The sequence below is a fragment of the Miniopterus natalensis genome, chromosome 1 (genome assembly GCF_054644295.1).
Source record: "Miniopterus natalensis isolate mMinNat1 chromosome 1, mMinNat1.hap1, whole genome shotgun sequence".
NCBI classification, from domain to species: Eukaryota; Metazoa; Chordata; class Mammalia; order Chiroptera; family Miniopteridae; genus Miniopterus; species Miniopterus natalensis.
In genome coordinates, this window is record NC_142081.1 from 28,128,187 (window position 1) to 28,149,129 (window position 20,943).

The 20,943-nt window shown below is 38.2% G+C and overlaps 1 protein-coding gene across 1 annotated transcript in view; it reads left to right on the forward strand.

The window, feature by feature from the left end:
- Positions 1-20,943, forward strand: part of ESR2 (estrogen receptor 2) — a 59,761-nt gene that overhangs the window by 13,157 nt on the left and 25,661 nt on the right. The window contains exons 4-7 of the mRNA XM_087819977.1: positions 6,354-6,470; positions 10,654-10,953; positions 13,715-13,853; positions 20,314-20,447. Coding sequence (XP_087676103.1) covers positions 6,354-6,470; positions 10,654-10,953; positions 13,715-13,853; positions 20,314-20,447 — 690 coding nt within the window. The remainder of the gene's footprint in view (positions 1-6,353; positions 6,471-10,653; positions 10,954-13,714; positions 13,854-20,313; positions 20,448-20,943) is intronic.

Sequence of the window (20,943 nt, forward strand, 5' to 3'; positions counted from 1 at the left end):
AGTAAGAGTTAGTGCTCTTATAATTACTAAATGCCCAAATGATTCTTCATATTTTTGGCACTCTCTGGTATAAATGCATTGCAGTACCTGAAAGTGGCCACTCAGTTCTTTTGGGAGATAGAATGAAATAAAAATCAAACGTATTTATCTTAAATAGTCACATTTCTCCACATTGTTTTATTGAATAAATCTATTTTCATTGATTTAAAAAAATATATGGGAGTTTATTATTTTTGAATTAGAGATATAATTTACACACAATAAATTTCTGTACTTTAAATGAGTAGTTTTATGAATTTTGAAAATGCATGTGGTCAAGTAACCACAACCATAATTGATATATAAAACATTACCATCACTCCAAAAAGTTTCCTCATGCCCGTTGTAGCTAATTTCCACCCAGCCTCCCAGGTCTATAAAGCATGTAACCATCTATATATGGTTTCTTTTACTTAGGATGTTTTAAGATTTATCTGTGTTGTTGGATGTATCAGTAATTCATTCCTTTTGATTACTAATATTCCAACGTATGAACATTTGTGCATATCTCTCTGTGTAGACACGTTTTTGTTTCTCTTGAGTAAATGCTTAGGAGTAAAATTTCTGGTTGTCTGATAAGCATATGCTTAGCTTTATAAGAAACTAACAGATTGTTTTCCAGAATGGCTGAATCATTTTGTATTCTCAACAGCAGTGTATGAGAATTTCAGTCTTCTAAATATGGTCAGTCTTTTAAATTTTAGCCATTCTATTGGGAATGTAGTTGTGTCTCATTGTGGTTTTAGTTTGCATTTCCCTGATTACTGATGATTTTGATCATCTTTTCATGTGTTCATCGATATATACACTAGTGTTTTACTTTTATTTTGAGCACTTTTCATGCGTTGATTATTATATACACTAGTGTTTTACTATTTCTCCATTCTTGTATAAGTACATTATTTCAACTATTATAGTTTTATGATGACTTTTAATGCATGCCAGTATAAATACCTTCAACTTAAAAAATGCCCTGGCTAGTTTCTCTTATTTGTTTGTCTATAACAATATTAGAATAATTTTATTAAGAGGCTTCCCATCTTTAATGTTAAGAAAAGTAGAGATTTTGTTAAACCTAAGAATTATTTTGGGAGGACTCTTTGTAATTTGTCTCTGTTTATTTAGGTCTTTTATATCTCATAAGGTTCTGTTTTTAAAAATGTGTGTCTGGCATATTTCTCAATATTTCCATACATTTCATTATTTTAATTATTTATTTTATATCCATATGTAATTGTAATTATTACTGTTATATTCTACTATTCACTTTCATTTTGGTATTCATAACAACCTTTTATCATTGTTCTTTGAAAGTTAAAATTTATTTGACCACTGCTCATGAATCTTTAACTCAGTTTCTTAAGGCTTTAGAGGCTGAGCTTTCCATGGGAAGCTCTAACAGCCAATAGGATATATAAAAGATTTTTACTTGGGAGGCATATATTCCATTACTTGGAATTTCCTTGTCCTTGAACTCAGGAAGAATGTCCTGAGGGAACAAAACAGAAGGTTTGTTGCAGTATATGGGAGTGTGGGTAATAAAAATTGCTCTGTTTTTAAAATAAAACTAGCTTGGCTCAGCAGTTAGTGTTGGCCTGTAGACTGAAGGGTCCTGGGTTCGATTCCAGCCACAGGCATGTACCTTGGTTGTGGGCTTGATCCCTGGCCCCAGTTGGGGTGTGTGTGAGAGGCAACTAATCCAGGTGTCTCTCTCACATCCATGTTTCTCTCTCTCTCTCTCTTCTACTCTCTCTGAAAAGCAATGGAAAAAGTGTGCTTGGTGAGGATAAAAAATAAAAAAATTAAAAATAAAAAGAAAACTGGAAGGGTTAGCTGAGATTGAAATCAGAGCTTCTGAGTCCAAGTCTAGTGATGTCTCTTCCCCCCAGGCAGTTGATTATGAATGATAATAGGTATTCAGGCAGACTGAATTTTTCAGAGAGAATGAAGATAATCTTTTATATTATAAAAAGCACATTTTCCTATAAAGTTTTACATCTCAACTAAAAGAATTAGCTACATCTTTTGCTTTTAGTTTTGCTTTAAACTTTTCTCCGTTCTGTTGGTATGGAGTAGCATGCTTCTCAGATTGTTGCATGGGACAAGAAACCGTTTTAATACATGAGGGAGTCAGTGCGGTTTGAGGAGGACTTGTTTTCTTTTTCTTTTGCCAGAAGTGAAGTGAATTACCACGACCTTCTTGCCTGAGACATCTTCTAAGCTATTTATATTGAGTGTGTTCATATCATTGTGCTTCCTGATTATTTTTTTAAATGTAAAATTATGTTTAAAAATAAACTGAGGAAGAAAATAATGAAAGTGAATCTCTAGTTGTTCCTTAACTTCTTATTGTTATGAACCTCATTAAAAAACCAATAAGGATGACAGCATGTATTGTTCTTAGAATTTTTAGAAGATACTAAAGCTTTTTACTACAATGGAAAGTACTGTGGGATTACATTTTTCTTCTAATTATAAAGCATTATGTTCTAAAGTGTAATAGAAGATTTCTGATTATAATTATATTTTGGCTTTTAAAATACAATTCAGTTTTGAATACTGTAAGGAAGGATAAAAGCCATAACAAGATAATCTTGAGCATGTGTGGAACCTGTAAATATGATGACAGAGTTGCTCCCTTTGTTAGGTTACACTATACAGCAAATGTTGATGGGATAGTCTCTTGTGATTATGATATGATTATATTAGACTCCATCATAGCAGATAGGAGAGAGACAAAGTTAGCGAGATATTTTCCTCCTAGCTTGGAAAAGAGCAAACATCATGTCATGAACTGCCTCTAGGAGCTGAGAGCAGTGTCCCACCTGCAGGGGACTGATTCTGTCAACAACTTGAATGAGCTTGGAAGAGGACCTTTAGGTGAGACCACAGCCTGACTGACTCCTTGACTGCAGCCTTGTGAGACCCTGAGCAGAGCAACCAGCTAAACTGTTCCTGGACCCTGACCCTGAAAATTATGAGATAACAAATTTGTCTCATTAAGCTTATAAATGTATAGAAATTCATTATGCAACATAGAAAATTAAAACTAATAGCCTTAAGGAGATTACTGAACTAAGCTTAAGTGTTTTCATTTGTAAAATGGGGATTATAGCTCTTTATAGGGAAGTTATAGGATTAAATGAAATGTTGATGAAAAGAACCTAAAAATCAGTAGGTAGTCAGAAATGCTGGTGCATCAGGCTGGGCAGACATTGCTTCCTATACATGCCCAGTATGGAGGGTTGCTTGAGAAACTGGTTTTTGCATCTCTCAGGGAGATGTCTTACACTCTAGGACTGTCTAGACTGCACCTTTGCTGGCACCCTAGGCCAACTCAGGGCATGGTGGTAAAGCCACAAACAACTGAATTTCAATTTGTTTTGCCGAACAAATGTTACTGGATTCTACCTAAAGTAGGAAAAAATTATGAAATTTGATTGTGGTCCAAACATGGAACCCTGTCTTTTTGGAAATGTTCTTTAAAATCTGGTGAGTTGGAAAAAGGAAAGTTAATTTTAGGAGTTAAAACAGTAGCATTTGAAATATAGATAAATCTCAATTTATCTGTATTTAAGTATTTGTATATATCTGTATTTGTGTGAATTTGTATGAATTAGCAGCTATATTGTTTGAGAAGCCAATGGAAGCTTTTTTTAGTCTCAAACTTACAGAAATTGTGCATATACAATATAAAGAACCTTTTTTTCCTGGAATCATTTGACAATGAGTTGCCAACATTATGCCCCATCACTTGCAAATACTTTTAACATGTATTTCCTATAAAGCTACAACACAAGTCAAAATTGGGAAATTAGCTTTGATACATTACTATCATCTCAACAGTGCCCTCAACAGCAAAAGGAAGCAGTTCAGAACCACACTTTGTTTTTAGTTATGTCTTTAGCCTCCCTCTGTCCACAACAGTTCTTTAGTCTTGGTTTTCATGATCTTCACACTTTTGAACCTTATAGGCCAGTTATTTTGCAGCATGCCCCTGACTTTGAGTTTGCCTATGTTCCCTCATTAGTAGAATTAACTTACATATTATTGGCAGGAATATCACAGAAGTGATGCTATGTTTTTCTGACTGGCTCCTTTTATGTGGTGCCTGATTTCTGTATGTCCCATTACTAGTGATGTGCACTTTGTTTGGTTAGGGTGATGTCTGCCAGGCTTCTATACTGTGAGTTATTCTTTCCCCTTTGTAATTAATGAATATTTTTGTTGAGATCCTTTGAAAGAATGTAGATATTCCATTCTTTATTAAGCCTTTAATTAATTTATATCAGTATTACTTGTCATTTCCCATTTTCTACAATTGGTAATTATTTATTACTATCATTATTTATTTGGGTATCCAAATTATCCCAGATTTGGTCAATAAGATTCCTTTAAACTGGCTTCTTTGTGTGCGAGAGATGTACCCATACTTCCTGGGCACTTCCTTACTTCCCAGCACAAGCTGTTTCAGCTTCATCTTGTACTTTCTCTGCCCCAGCCCTGAAATCAGCAGTTTCTCCAAAAAGCCCTGTTTCTTCTTAAAGGAGAATGATGTTTACAAGCCAAGATCTGGGTGCTAGTTCAGCCATGGCTCTCAGATAGCCCTACTTTCCAGCTCTCTCGGAGGGTAGAGTTAAGGAATGTATTTGTTCCAGTATTTATTTACATCCAGTTTAAAGAGTACAAACTTCTGTGTAACTAGTGCTCAGGCCATAAAATAGGATATCTTTAGAGCCCCAGGATTACTCTGGGTGTAAGTCAGAGGAATCACAGCTCCTTTTAGTCCCTTTAGTTACAGCTCCTTCCCTTTCTACAGAGGTAAGACTATCCTAACTTCTGCCTTCCTTGCCATGGTTTTACCACCTAAGCATGCTTCCCTAAACAATATAGTTTAGTTTCCTCTATTTTTGAACTTTACATAATGGAATCTTCTTTTTTATTTATTTTTTATTTTATTTTATTTTATTTTATTTATTTATTTATTTATTTATTTATTTTTTTTAGTGTGTGTGAAATTTGTTTCTTTTATGACTTGCCTATTTATCATTCAGACTCATCCATTTCTCATGTTGAAATTCTGGCCCATTGTAGCTTTAATGTAAGAAGTTCAAGCCATATTGTTTATTAGAAAGACACAATTAAGAAATAAAGGTACCAAAATATCCTATGCACTTTTATTTTTCATCTATTTTATTATAATTCTGTTCTGTTCTATTCCCTAAATCTGTCAGATTCATATAGCTCTCTTCATCTTCCCTCTTACCAGTCCAGACAGCCTCATCTCTGGTTTGCACAGCTGTAGCAGGTTCTAACCTGGTCTCCTGGCCTCCATCAGTTTTGCTGCCTCCATTTATTCCTTCATGTATCATATGAAACAATTTCTGAAATGGAAATTTTCTTATCTCTTCCTTACTTAAAATAATTAAAAGTACCACCCTTGTCTTTAATCAGAGATTGCTATATGACTAGTATCTTACTACAATGAGCATTGTTTTTCTTAGTTGTAGGTCTGAGTTGGTTAGGCTGGCTCCATAAGAGTTGGCTCTAATTCTTGAGTTCACATCTGCTCCATATGTCTCCGTGTTCTTCTTGGTCCAGTGGCTACCTGAGGCATTTTCTTATGAGGACTCCAAGCCAAACGGTTGGAGTAGCACATCTACAAACATACCACTGGCTAAAGCAAGTCCCATGGCCAAGTCCATCATCAGTTGGTGGGGAAGTATATTCTGCCCACTCTAGTACCCTGCAAGGCCACAAGGCTGAGGGAGGGAGTAAAGAATTGAGAAGAATAATCTAATCTGCAACCATTATTAAGTAGCAGTTCTTTCTGTTCTTATTTAGTTTGCTAATTTCTTTATTCTCTTATTGACTAGTTTAGTTCTTTTGACTATGAATTCCCCCCAAAAATATGTTAAATCTCAAAGAGGAATATATATTAAAGAATATAAGCAGTTGAATTTGGTAACCCAATACTTGAGGAGCTCTGTGATTTGGAGCAAATCAATTCTAGGTGACTGTCTCACTTTCCATGTCCAAAGGAGAATATTTCTAAATAGATCACTTGAGAATTCTAAGAACTTGCAGAGAATAACCTCTTAGTCAAAAAGTAGGATATTAAAATATTCCTAGGTTTCCTTTACTGACAAGGCATGGATGAGGCCGAATTGTGGCCTTTGTACCTGTGCCTGTTGTCAAAAACACATCCTTCATCTCTCACCTGGGTAGAATAATCAGTGTTGTTGACCAGGAAGATATTTAACCAAAATATTGTAACAATAACCTTCCTTTTTTTTTTTTCTCCTCTGCTGTAGGACACAATGATTATATTTGTCCAGCTACAAATCAGTGTACAATAGATAAGAACCGGCGCAAAAGCTGCCAAGCCTGCCGCCTTCGGAAGTGCTATGAAGTCGGGATGGTGAAGTGCGGTGAGTGTTCACATCCCTTTTTATTGTATGTGGGACATGCTGAAAGCTATAGGGGCCTGTAGTCTGGATGAGAGGAGATTTAGGATTTTTTCATTATCTTCTAGTTTTCTTGTGCTGTCACACTGGGGGGGGGAGGGGGCATTGATTTATTCCCTGTACCTGCAGAGGACAGAGCTGGAGTGAGTGGGAGCAAGTTATAGGAAGCAGATTTTGGCTCAAAATAGGGAAGAGCTTTCTACAATTCAAGTGGTCTAACAACAGACTAGGCTGCCACATAAATTAGGGAACTCTAGTCACTGAAGTGTTCACACAGGGGCTGAATGACTATCTGCCTGAGACCTTGAAAAGTCTAAGGATGAAGGAGGTCTGGTTAATGTTCACAGTTAAAGCTGTGACAAGAAAAGAGCCTATCTTGTGAGTTACTTGGGTGGTGTAGGTAGACTCATGCCTATCCCTCCAATAACTTTCTAGAAGAGGCAAAAAATACATAGGAGTCAGAAATGTGGTAGGACTATGGAAAGTACACAGAGCATAGATTTTGTTCTACAACAGTATATACATGAGCATATATCTGTGTAAATAAATATATATATATATGCACTCATGCACACACACATGTATATATACACACATGAAAAACCAGGAAAATGAGCACATTAGTATAACAACTGACAATGATGCCTACACCCTGCTCTCTCCACCTGGCTAACTTTTGATTCACTTGTCTATACACACTTGCTTGTTTCTATACACTTGTACCAGCTCTGCCTGTACTTTTCTTACTCTTCTAATAGCCAAAATTTTGCCTGTGGTTAGTTATAATTTCTCTTTGTAACTATTTGAAAATTTTAAAACAAATTTTCTCTTTCCTCTCTGAAAATCTCTTAGTAACTCTGTCTCTTTAACATTCTCTGTGCTTCTCTTTTCTCCGTATGGACAGTAGACCAGACCCCTCATCTAGTTAGTCATGAATTACAGCAGAAACACCCTTAATTTGAGCACAGTTCTCTGGATTCCTAGAATCACTGATGTTTTTAGTTTCATCTGTAAAAGATCTTCTCAAAGCCCATGATCTCCTAGTGCGTATTGGTTACTCTCTAAAACACCCAAACATTTCTGCTCCTACCACTTCAGTTATATCCTTATCAGTAACCAGTGGGCTTCTTCCCAAACCTATTTCTACTTATCATAATTGTTAGATCATATATCTCATATGTTTGCATAAATTTTAATTAGATTATGAGTGGGAAAACACAATTGTTTTTGTGAAAGCTTTGAATAAAGCTATAAAGGACTAATAGTGATTGTATTAGGTAGGTATGTGTGAGATTGGGGGAGGGAGTTATAAACCTAGAAATATTCTGAATTCAGATTACTTTATGAGTGCCTAGGTTTTAAAGAAGCTGAAACTGAAAATTCAGTGACAGTGTATCATAGGTATGGATTATGCAGGAAAATAACTTGATTTAATTGGCAGAGGTGCTTAAAGAGAAAGCATTGCTCTATGACAAAAGATTGCCAATAAATGTTTCATGGTTTAAGTTAAACAATATTTTAAGGTGAGTGTATATTTTTTTAAAAAAATGATTTAAAATTTACTCTTAGATTAAAAATGCTTTTATTATACTAGGATCTGTTGGATGGTTGTAGCCTGGTGGTTGAGGACCAGGGCAGCAGCACATGTGCACTCTGCGTGTAGGGGGCAGTGTCTGTGGTGGGAGGACCAGGAGGACTGGATTGCCATAGTCTGAATCTCATTTTCTGTTTCATCACTTCACTAACTATGCTCAAATGACTTGACCTTGCTGGCCCTTAGTTTTCTAATCTCTGAAACAGAGATACGTGCTTCATTGAGTTTTGTGAGGAATGCGTATGAAAACATTGTCTGGCACTAAATTTTAGTGTTCCTTCCTTTCTCCCTCCCTCATTGAAATTCTCATATAGTTGTGAGTTTGAGTCAATACAGTCTCATGAGGCAGAGTATAGAGATGTATGTAATTAAAAACTTTCATGGAAAAGGGAATGAGAAAAAAAGATAATTAAATTTGGCCAAAAAGTCACTGGGCAGGACTAAGAAAAAATATTTTATTATCTTTGGAGATTATAGAAGAAATGAGATGGGTTAATGTGCAAACAGTTGGATATTTGGCCCTTCACTGACCCAGAGAAAAACAATAAGGAATGCATTTTCTGAACTATGCCTCTCTCCTTTTCCAGCACTTTTCTTGCCTATGCTCCCCTAAAACACTCCATCCACCTTCTTCCTTCTACCCAGTGTTAGAGGATTAGGGATCGTACCTGCATTCTGGATTCTCCCACACCATTCCACTTCCCTTTATATTTGGAAATCATGTATCTTCTGTTATCACCTTTTTTCTTCTGCATTTCCAATTCTTTCCTTTCTTTTGAGGTACTAATATGGTTGTTTAAATGAGTGATAAATCATCTCAATCTTTGTTTGACTGAAAATGTCTTTAACTTATCTTCACTCTTTAAAAAAAAATTTTTTTTTAAGTAAAATATATCTTTATTGATTTCAGAGAGAGGAAAGGAGAGGGGGAGGAGAGAGAGATAAATATCAACGATGAGAGAGTCATTGATTGAGCCCACAACCTGGGCTTGTGCCCTGACTGGGAATCGAACCCTGATTACCTGGATCCTAGGTTGACACTCAACCACTGAGCCATGCCTGGCCAGGCTATCCTCACTCTTAAGTAATGGTTCAGCTGGGAATATAAGTCTAAATTGAAGGGTTCTCTTCTCCCCCACCATCTTAAAGCTATTATCCCGTGGTGTTCCGATCCATAAACCTACAGTAACTGAAACATTTTGATACCAGCACAGGAATAGAAATAGATCTATAAAACAGAGTAGAGAATCCAGAAGAATACACTTTTATCCAGAAGAAGACATTTTAAAAAAATATGTGTTTTTATTGATTTTAGAGAGAGGAAGTGAGGGAGAGAGAAAGAAACATTGATGAGAAACATCAATTGGCTGCCTCCTGTAAGTCCCCCAACAGGGATCGAGCTCACAACCCGGGCATGTGCCCTGACCGGGAATTCAGCTGGTGACTTCTTGGTGCATGAGTCGACGCTCAACTGCTGAGCCACACTGGGCTACATTGGCCAGGCCAGAAGAAGACACTTTTAAATATGTTTTTAAAAAATTGATTTTAGTGAGAGGAAGAGAGAGGAATAGAGAGACAGAAACATTGATGAGAGAGAAACATGGATCGGCTGCCTCCTGCATGCTTTCTACTGGGGATCAAGCCCTCAACCCAGGCATGTGCTCTTATCAGGAGTCAAACTAGTAACTCCCTGGTTCATAGGTTGATGCTCAACCACTGAGCAACACTGGCCAGGCTGTATAGATGCATTTTTATTGTAATATTTATACTAACAAATTATAACCAACCTAGATTTCTGTCAGTTGGGGATACTAAATAAGTGATGCTATACTCATAAAACAGAATCCTATGTAGATTATTAAATTGTTGTAAAATGACACATTTTATAATAAAAAGTAGGTTATAAAATAGTATATACACTATGATGATCATTTTGTATATAAATATAGAAAAGTAAAACATTAAAAAACAAAGAATATGCCAAAATTTGTGCTCTTCTATATTTTCCAGGTTTTTTCAATTAATTTATTATTTGAAAAACACTTATTTGTGTATGTAAAAATAATATATGCACACACATATAGATACACAAACACATGCATGCAAACATTTTAAGAATGTGTTATAAAAGTGTATTATTTGATAACTGTTTGGAAATAACAGTCTTCATTTCCTAACTTTTCCCCATCTTCTGCCTGAAGAATATTCCTAATTTCATGGTTTGGAAGCAGGTATTTCATAACTCTTTAAAAGAGAAATGGATTTCATATCCATAGATGACTTTGAAATAGAGACCTTAAGATCATTTGGGCTATTGTCCCTAGAAAGTAATGCTACTTATTTTGCTAATACAGTCACAAATGTAATGATCTTTGGTACATGCCCTGCATTCTCCAGAAAAGAAGTCAGGCTTCTGTTCTAAGACACATTCTGAGAATAGACTCAGATCTTACAATGATGATGTTGCTTCATTTTTACCGTTGCTACTTGAGGAACTTGAATGCTGGGTTGGGAAAGGGATGGGAAAGCCCTGTTATCTGCTCTTCACTTTAGGCTCCCGGAGAGAAAGGTGTGGGTACCGCATAGTACGCAGGCAGAGAAATTCGGACGAGCAGCTGCACTTTTTGAACAAAGCAAGGAGAAATGGTGGACATGTGGGCCGAGTGAAGGAGCTTCTGTTGAGTGCCCTGAGCCCGGAACAACTGGTGCTCACACTCCTTGAGGCAGAGCCACCCAACGTGCTGGTGAGCCGCCCCAGCACACCTTTCACCGAAGCCTCCATGATGATGTCCCTGACCAAGCTGGCTGACAAGGAACTGGTGCACATGATTGGCTGGGCCAAGAAGATTCCAGGTAGGGAGTTCTGGGTCTTAGCTTTCCATATATTTGTAGGAAGGCTGCCCCTAACATTTATGGGGCAAGAGTATGAAATGGAGGTCCACAAAAGATGTCTCTGTATTTAACTGTTTGATGACTTGATTTACAACATTTAAATGAAATATGTTCTTTCATCCTCTCTCAACATATACACCTTCAACATGGCCTGGATAATCAGGTTCCAATTTAGAATTCTTGGGTTCCTCTGAGTTCTGTACCAGACATGGCAGTGCAGGAAGAATTGTATATGGCAGGACCCCTTCTATTCTCTCTTCTTTTCCCACCCCAGGTCCATCCCATATAGCCTTGTGCACATCCCATCCTGCATGTCCACCTGTCTTTTGGTCACCTCTCATGCCTGGTCTGGGAGGATGGACCAGGGAAGAGGCCCAGCCAGGCTCTGGAAATGGGCTTGGGCCATTTGGTCAGGAAATTCAAGGGCTCTGGGACTTGGAACATGGTCTAAAAGGAAGGGATCTGGGTTCCACATTGACCAGTCTCCTGGCTGTGGATTCCTCACCTTGAGAGGAGGGTATAGGCAGGTGAAGGTAGAGTGGGTACAGTATGTCCAGTATGAAAGTAAAGGTTTGTCAGATGCTAAGTAGGAATTTGTAAACTACTCTTCCAGTAGAGAAATAATTAGTAGTATGTACATGAATAAATGCATATGGACAAGGAGAGTAAATCCACAGATGAAATAACATTAATCATCAATAAACCTGAAATGCCATCAAGTTAAAAATGGCTTGATGAATCAGTAGTAGTCATTTGGAACCTGCATTTTCCACCCTGTAATGTGATCACTTCTCCGGGCCAGTTGGTAATACATACCTGCAGTACTGCATTGTACTAAAACTACCATCTAATTATTATTCAAATTGGTGTTTCTGTGAGAGTGAATCTAGGATTCTAACATAGACTGACAGTAACCTATCACCCTCCAAAAGGGCTTCTCCTTGCACATCTTTACAGTTGTCTAAAAAATGATGTCTTTGTCCAAGTTCTAAGCCACTAGGGACAATTCCCATGGCCTAGGGGGCAGCAACTGCATTGGGTGAACTGTAAAGATTGGGAGTGTTGAGAATCTGGGTGAAGAGCAGTTGGGGGTAAAGAGCTGTGGGACCCAGGCCTAGGGTAATAGTATCTCTTGGGATCATTTGTTGGCTTCTGAGGATTTTCTGGTTTCCAGGTCTGTTTTGATAGTCTAACATCTTCACCTTTGCCAGAATGATTTTATTTTCTCTGCTCTTTCTCATAGGAAACAATACTGACGTACTTTCCTCTAGCTTTTGCTGTATATGTATTCCAAACACTATTGTTCAGAACCCCACATGGAGAGTAGTGGTGAAATTAATTATTGCTGAGAACTGTGGAGCTTCTTTGTGCCATAACAAAACCGAACTCTAACACTGCATTAGGCCCTCTTCAAGCCTGGTATTTTAAAAAGTTTTCAGAAAACTTAGGCATAGTCTAGAGGTGTGCACCCTCCCCCCATCTCAGCTGATAAGGTCATTGTCCAAACCAAAAAATATATTAAAATATCACCTAGCCTTATTCTTGTTGAATAGCTACAAATATAAAAAGCTTGGTCTCCCTTGGTAGGCTTACCGTCTATAGCTGTGGGTGAGATTGGAAAGTGTACACGTGATAGGAACCTGAATTGAGCCTAGAATGTGGCTTTGGAAAGGATCTATCCATCTTTCCATTCATTACCCCATTAAATTCACCTGTGTGCAGATTTGCATTATAATTGTCGAAGATGTGAACTGCAGATGCTCTGTGCCATAGTTTCCTCGGTCTGTAAAGTGAGGATGAAGGAGATTCATCCTGTAGGAGATTCTCAGAGGCAGGCATTGTTACTCTTATTGTGCCTCTAAGAAAACAAAGATGTAAAAGGAGATTCATTAACTAGCTATGAAGAGGCTGAGCTGGGATTCTAACCGGAGGCCTGAAGTTTCACATCAAGGCCATAGTTTTGGTGACTGTATTTAAATTACACCACTTCCTCCTTTTTGTCATGGCTTGTGGAGGCAGGACCAGAGATCTCTGCTTTGCTTTTGAAGTGCTCACCTCCCTAGAGATTACCTGTTACTTTCCAGTCATTTGACCAATGTATGCTATTAGGCTATTAGGTTGTTGGGACCTGCTTCAGTTATGTTTGCTCTTCAGAATAGAATAGCCTGGAGTCAGCACTGCTGCACAGAGAAGAGTGATTCTAACTCTGGATGGGACATTTTAAGCAATCAGAAAAATTCTTTCAGTTGAAGCCTTGACTTTCTGCAGGGGCTGGCCCTGCTCTCTCTGCATGCCCGTCAGTCCTCCCAGCCACAATCATGGACTGGGCCAGATAGGCAGCCCCTCTGGCTGGCAGCCCAGCATTATCTTTCTCAGCAGTGCAGGACAATGGTTAGGATATAGCCAACAAAGACCGGTTCCACCTTTCTGTTCTTTACTAGCATCTGTCTGGGGAGGTGTATAAGACCAGGTAACAGTACTTTAGAAATTCTAAATGAAGTATATTTGTATCTAGAAGGGGCCCAGGACTGCAAATTGTGAGTTGCATGACTTAAGTTCAAAATTTTCTTTCTTAGGTCAACATTTGAACCACATCTTTAAAATATTGTTTCTTTATATTATTTGTGTTTTCAAAGCTTTTGAAAACCTGCTCTTCTGTTTCTAGAAAAATAGGGAGCCAAGGAAGAGGGCGATGTGTCTCACAGTGTCTTGCTTTCCCCAGGCTTTGTGGAGCTCAGCCTGTATGACCAAGTGCGGCTCTTGGAGAGCTGCTGGATGGAGGTGCTAATGGTGGGGCTGATGTGGCGCTCCATCGACCACCCTGGCAAGCTCATCTTCGCTCCAGACCTCGTTCTGGACAGGTGAGAAAAAATGCATTGTGTTTCTTCTCTGACTTGAGTAAGTGTTGAGTCCCGGGTGCTGCAATTAAAATCTCACACCTGAAAGGGCAATTATGAGGATTATAATGTCATGAGCCCCTTCACTGGGTCAAGAACCTGAAAAGGGGAGAATGGGTGCAGGGATTCAGTGTCTTGTGACTCATTCTTAGAGTGGCAGCCATAATAAGGGCCTATGTTCTGCAGGGTATGTAGCCACCAAGGTATATAAATCAACTTAGATTTTCCTGCATTAAGCATTCCATTTTCAGGTTATAACTTTAAGTTGTCCTGCTGTTCTTTCCACCTGTCAGTGCTAATTACATCGACAGCTGTCTGGATAGGTGATAAAATTCTTACAAATCTGCCAGGTTTATTTTAACATCCTTTAACTCATTCTGATTGCATTTTAGCAGTGGAAGGAATGGTCATTAAAACCAGATGAAAGCTAATGGAAATTGGGGAATGCCACATTTGGTTGCATTTAGTTTTCTTTTAAAGATGGCACAGAAAAGGAGCCACTTTTTTTTTTTTTTTTTAATATCCTCCCCCGAGGATATTTTTTCCATTGCTTTTCAGAGAGAGTGGAAGGGAGGGGAGAGAGAGAGATAGAAACATTGATGTGAGAGCGGCATAGATTGGTTGCCTCCTACTCTTGCGCCTACTTGGGCGTGCCTTAGTCAGAATCGAACTCAGGACCCTTCAGTTTGCGGGCTGACTGTCTAACCACTAAGCTAAACTCGCTAGGGCAAGGAGCCACTTTTTAATTAACTTAGGTGAAGTGTTCATGGAAGGAAGGCTGGAATAGACAGCACTCAAGCATTTTAGTAGGAAAAGTAGAATACTTCCTTGGTGTAAACTTGAGCAGTTTGAACATCTCCATGGAGCCTGATTTCCACATTCCTATTTTGAAAAGTTCTAGTGTCGAATGTTCAGTCACATTTGACTCTGTGCAGAGTGGAAGGCTACCTAGTGCTATCTATGAATGGAAAGTGTCTACCCCAACTCTTGGTATTACCGCTTTAGAGCATCAGAAGATCCCTCTGTACATTAGGCAGATGAAAAGTATCCCCAAGGTATTAGTGCCCATTTTACCTGTCATGGATGACAACATTGGTAAAGAGTGCTGTTCTAAGTAATGGAGGTGTTTTAGTGGAGAACAGAGGCTTTGGGAAGAGCTGGAATAGGGGACGTGGCTCAAGCAGGAGCAAGCTCAGATGGTAAACTGCAGAAGTAGGTTCTGAAAGCCTAGGACAGGTAGGACCCTCCAGTAACAGAAGGGGGTGGGGTGGGCGGGAAGAGATTAACCAAAGAACTTATATGCATATATGTATAACTCATGGACACAGACAGTAGTGCAGTGAAGGCCTGGGAAGGGGGCGGGAGCAGGGTGGAGGGAGTCAATGGGGGGAAAAATGGGGACATCTGTAATACTTTCAACATTAAAGATAAACTTAAAAAATAGCTAACTTATTGGCTTGTATGTGTCAGGTACCATCTTTAGCATTGTATGTTCACTCATTTCATCTTTACAGCAGCCCTTTTTGGGAAAGCCCCATTATTACCCCTATCCTTCAGATATGAGAGGAAGTTAGGTAATCTCCTGCAGTTAGAGAGTAGCAAGTGGTGGGGCTGGACTTCTGGCTGTGAAATCCATGCTCTTAACTACAACAGCATATGCCTCTCCGCAGGATAGAGAACTGGAAGGGGAAAGGGGAGGAGGCTAAATGCAAACTAACTTTCTACTTTATTCTTTTGTCTTAGAACAACTCTGTTCTGCTCTCTGCCCACCTTAGAAACCCATTCCTGCTGTCATCTCACAGTACCATGCTGTAAGGCAGGCTGCAAGGCTAAGCCGCCAATCAAGCCATCCCTCCTGTTTGTTTGTTCACTCATTCATTCACTCATTATGTTCCACGTGGTGTTTAAAACCACATTCATCACCCCCATCAATTCTCCTGGAAGTTAGTACTAGGAAGAAGTGCTGTCCCTTGGTGAACTAAAATTTGCAGAGCTTGGGATTAAGTTATTTTACTTTTTGTCTTGATTTCTAAATTGATACATTTAGTGTTTGTTTTCAGTGACTGTTTCATTCCTGGTTTTTAGTACGATTCGCTCTCATCTTTGTGTGGGTTCTTTAACTTCAGTAAGTATGTGTATAAGTTACTATAAACTGGCACAAATCCTAGATAAATTTTAGGTGTAGCTTTTGGTTAAGTAATAGAAAAATAAAATGTTATTTTTTTTTTACAAACTATTTTTAACAGACTCACATTAAAAAACATTTGGAAGCATTATGTTTACAGCATATAAATCCAGTTTATTTGATTGACTGAGAAGAGGAGTTCTTGGGAATTGTAAATGAAGACATTGAGCAGGCATTTATTTTGGAGTGCCTGTGGGTGGTTATTTTTGTTGCCATTCTTATTATTTTTAACGCATTAACTCTGGAAAGTGTAGAATTTCAAATCTATTTTGTTTTGTTTTTTTAAAAAATGTTTTTATTGATTTCAGAGAGAGCAAGGAAGAGGGGGAGAGAGAGAGAAACGTCAGTGATGAGAGTCATTGATCTGCCTCCTGCATGCCCCCTGCTGGGGATCAAGCCCGCAACCTGGGCATGTGCCCTCGTAGGGAATCGAACCTTGATCTCCTGGATCATAGGTTGATGCTCAACTGCTAAGCCACGCCAGCTGGGCTCAAATCTAAGATTTTTTAATGCATCTATTATATACAGATAAGTATGTTTTTATATAATGGGTATATTTTTGGAGGAGTTGCTTATTTAAAAATATTCAAAATGTAAAATCAGGGATCATACCCCATAAAGAAATTCTATTATGAATATTTTTTAACAGTGTGAATAAGCAGTTTTCACACTACTTAAAATAATTTTCTGTTGGTGGATTGTCCTATCAGAGTTCCTTCCAGTAGTGGTATGACCATAGAAGCAGTGAATACAACTGAATTAACCCATTTGTGGAGACTGAGAATATAATTTCTGCTTCCCTTTATTTTTGTTGAGTCTTTGGCAGCAAGAAAACTTGAACCTACTGAGGATGAGAGGAAAATCCTGTTGTCTCAGCTTATTTTTGGCATGGTAGTTCTTTTAGTAACCACTAGAATCACAAATTCAGATGAAGATCTGCCACAGAATGTGAGTTGCTATTTGCTCAAAAAATCATATATGCTGCCCGTGGTGTGGCTCAGTGGTTGAGTGTTGACCTAGGATCCAGGCGATTGGGGTTCCAATCCCGGTCAGTGCACATGCCTGGGTTGCGCGCTCGATCCCCAGTAGGGGGCGTGCAGGAGGGAGCCAATCAATGAGTCTCTCATCATTGATGTTTCTATCTCTCTCTCTCCCTCTCCTTTCCTCTCTCTGAAATCAATAAAGATATATTTTTTAAAAAATCATATATGCTAAGACACTTGGTGTCTTTAGTATCAACAGAAAACAGTCTAATGTTAAGTGTTATTAAAAAGTCAGGGGAGGTTTAGCTCTGGTCTTGGACCCCATTATGGGTGTTAATGGAGTCCTGTGGAATCATATGCATAATTGTGAGTGTTCTGAGTTTGCATCCATGTTAGTTATTTGTGTACTGAATTGTCTTCAAGATACCAACAGAATTTTCATTTCTAAATTTTCAGTTCCCTTTTGTACTCAGATAATTTTCACTTGAGTACAATATTTAAGTCCTTTCCATGTTCTCAGCCTTGAGCCCCCTTCTTCCCATTGCCACCCACACAGAGGTAAATCAAGGTCTGTAGCCACATGGGTGCTGCAGTGGGTATATTATAGGTACAATATAGTGTACCCCAAAGTGAGGCTTACTCATTCAACATTTTGTCCTTGGTATCAAACAGAATATTTTTCTTTTATAGAGGGGTGGTGATTATCAAATAGTAAGGTAGTCCACATGGAACTACTTTTTAGAAAAATGTTATTGAGTTTATCGGGGGTGACATTGGTTAATATGATTATATAGGTTCAGGTGTACAATTCTATAATACATTATCTGTATATTGTATTGTGTGTTCACCACCCAAAGTCAAGTCTCCTTCTGTGGAACTACTTTTTTATTTAGCACTAGTTTATGGGCAAATGGTGTGTAAAAGTAATTTTCCATGAGTAGATTGGTTTGGTTGATATATTGTTTCAACATTTTAACATTCAATTTATATACCCTCTGTCTTGAATTCAAATCTTTTAATCCTTTCCTAATTTCTTGGACGTAATTCACTGTCAATCATAGTTCCAAAATAAATGATATAAAGCTCATTAATTTGTTAAAGTCCTTTCTCACTCTGTTCTGTATAACTCATTTTCATGTAGAACTTTATTAGGGTGTCATTTATAAGGTATTGGACCTTATTGCCCCTATACCTTTTCATTTGTTTCCTAGAAATGTATTTGGTTTTATAGCCTGTGAAGTAAAATATTCTAACCCTGCCACCCCTTGAATGAAATGGTTGGCTGTCACACCTGCTAGAAAAAGCAACCAGACCTAGTTCTTTAGAGCTGGTTTAGAAGTTCACCTTTTCCATGAGGTACACATGCTCTGATTACTGTTCGTTACAATATTTATCAGGGCTTATGCCCTAAGGTGTAAATTCTCCCTCCATATGAATTTGCACTAAAAATAGCATGTATTTCAATGAGGAAATGGTATTAATTTCAATATTTATTTACAGTGTTCTTAGACACAGGTGGCAACTTCCACAATAGAGTTGATTTCAGATAAATACCCTTTCATACTACTTGGGGGGGGGGGGGGTGAGTGTGTGAGTGTGCACATGTGTGCCTGCATGTGCATAAGCTCACCTGTGACTGAGTCTCACAGAAGAGTAAAGAATCAACTATTATTAACCCATCAGTGCAGGAGTTGGTGGATTTTTTGTTTTGCCTCCAGAAATATTTTAAAACCAGCTTTGCCCAGTATAAGATGTCCTCAAGCCCAACAATTACAATTTCTAATATTACTTGTCCCCAGGCAGAATGTTTTGATAATGTGGCATGAGAGGTAATTGTGAACAAGTATTTCTTGTACCTCTGCTATGTGCAGGGCATGTGTTGTCCTTACTGGACGCTTGCAGCAGGCTGCCTGTGAAAGTGCAGAGCAGGGGAGGTAGGCTGGGGTGTAGGGAACACTGGTATTGTATTATTTAATGTGTGCGCTTTTAGAAAGCTGGTTGTAAAAGTTGCCGTGCTTGCTTGCTAAAGTGAGCAGTTTGCTTGCTTTGTAGCTTTGTGTAGGTGAGTCTGGGGCTGGAGGGTTTTGAAGGCTGTGGAATGCAGGATCCTGGTCAGCTGCTGTCCTAGCATAGCACTGAGTGGGGAGGGCTTCACCAAGTTTGGCAGTGCCCACTTGTGTCTGTTCATTTGAATTCTACAGAGGCCCTTCCCCAACCACCACCATCCCTGGAAATGTCCTGGCTTGGGGTTGGGAAAGGAAGAGGGAACAGCCAGTTCCTTGAATATCTCAGGTCCCCTCAGGGGCTGCTACAGAGACTGAAAATGAAACACACAGAAACTCATGGCTGCCCTTTACTGTGTACCACAGGTTTTAAGAAGCAAATGAAAGTTTTGTGGCACAATCATCTAGCTGCTTGTCAAGGACTTCTGATAACTAAGACGGATGATAATAGAAGATTTTGAGGAGCAGTGAGGCAGAATAATATGTGTCTGGCTAGAGTTAATTGAAGCTGGTATTTTCTAGATACAGTTAAAGTAATTTATTTCAAAAGTATACTTAAAAATTATATTTATAAGGAGTGCTCAAAAGAATTTTGATTATATGGTTCAAAATTTGTCTAAAACTTTTGCTTAAAAATAATCTTTGCAAGTCAAAAATTTCCATGTCTCCATTTCTGCCTTTCCCAATTCTAATCTACCTTCTCTAATTGTGATTTCTTTGTGTCATGTTAGCTTTTTTCCAAATTACATTTACACATCTCTTAGTTGCCCCTCTAGTTTCTAAATAACCACGAAGAAATGAGAGCCCCAGATATGAAGGATTATTTCTTCTTGGGATATTAGCTGTAATTGTCAATCTTCCTCATGGACACTTCAGAGTCTTCTAAGGAGAACATGGAATGTCTCACTTTAGTAATAGGTGTCATATCTCAGGCTGGCTGGCTGAAATGGTTTAGTTTACCAACAAAAGTATTATTCCTTTAAGATAACATTTATGAACAGGTAGAAGAAAAGTGTAGTTCCAATGCACTCTTTTGCCTAAATAGTATTTATTTAAATGTTTAGGGATTTATAGGAAATTTCCTGTCCTCTTATAAGGTAACTGGTAATTTCATATTGCTGAGTGTGGTTTCATCACCACTTTGTTAGAGTTAAAGCATGTACAAAATGAAATTTAATATTAAAAAGAAAATACTCCTCATTGCCTTTGATGGTTGCTCTAATTTTTTTAAATTTCCAAATGAACTTTTGTAGGGATGAAGGGAAATGTGTGGAAGGAATTCTGGAAATCTTTGACATGCTCCTGGCAACAACTTCAAGGTTTCGTGAGTTAAAACTCCAACACAAAGAGTATCTCTGTGTCAAGGCCATGATCCTCCTAAACTCTAGTGAGTAACTGCACAGCTGGGCCATGTTTTATTGGGAAGGGGAAAAGGGGGGTGGGGGAGGGGGAGGAATGCTATTTCTAGAAGAGATTTGAACTTATTTTATTTAAAAAGGGGAAAATGGCTTTCTTTCCGACTTCTGTTTTGTTTGATTAAGGATTTAAACTGTACTTGACTATAAATTGTTCATTGGATGAATTACTGCTAGTAATTTAAAAAGTGGCTTAAGTCACTTTGCCAGAAAAGAGAAAAATGAACTTTAAAATGTTTACCTTTCAGCCCTTTTCAGTGTTTATACAGACACTTTATGCATTTATATTTACTGTTTTGGGTTCTGCTTTTACAGATTCATTTGTTCATTCGTTGATTCATCCAGTTAAGGCATTAAAAATATAATCCTTCCTTCAACTACCTCCTAGTGGAGGAAGGGGGGGAGAGAAAAGAATGATTCCAGTACTATGATAAAGTGTGTACAGGAAAATGTAAGAGATGTTGGAGT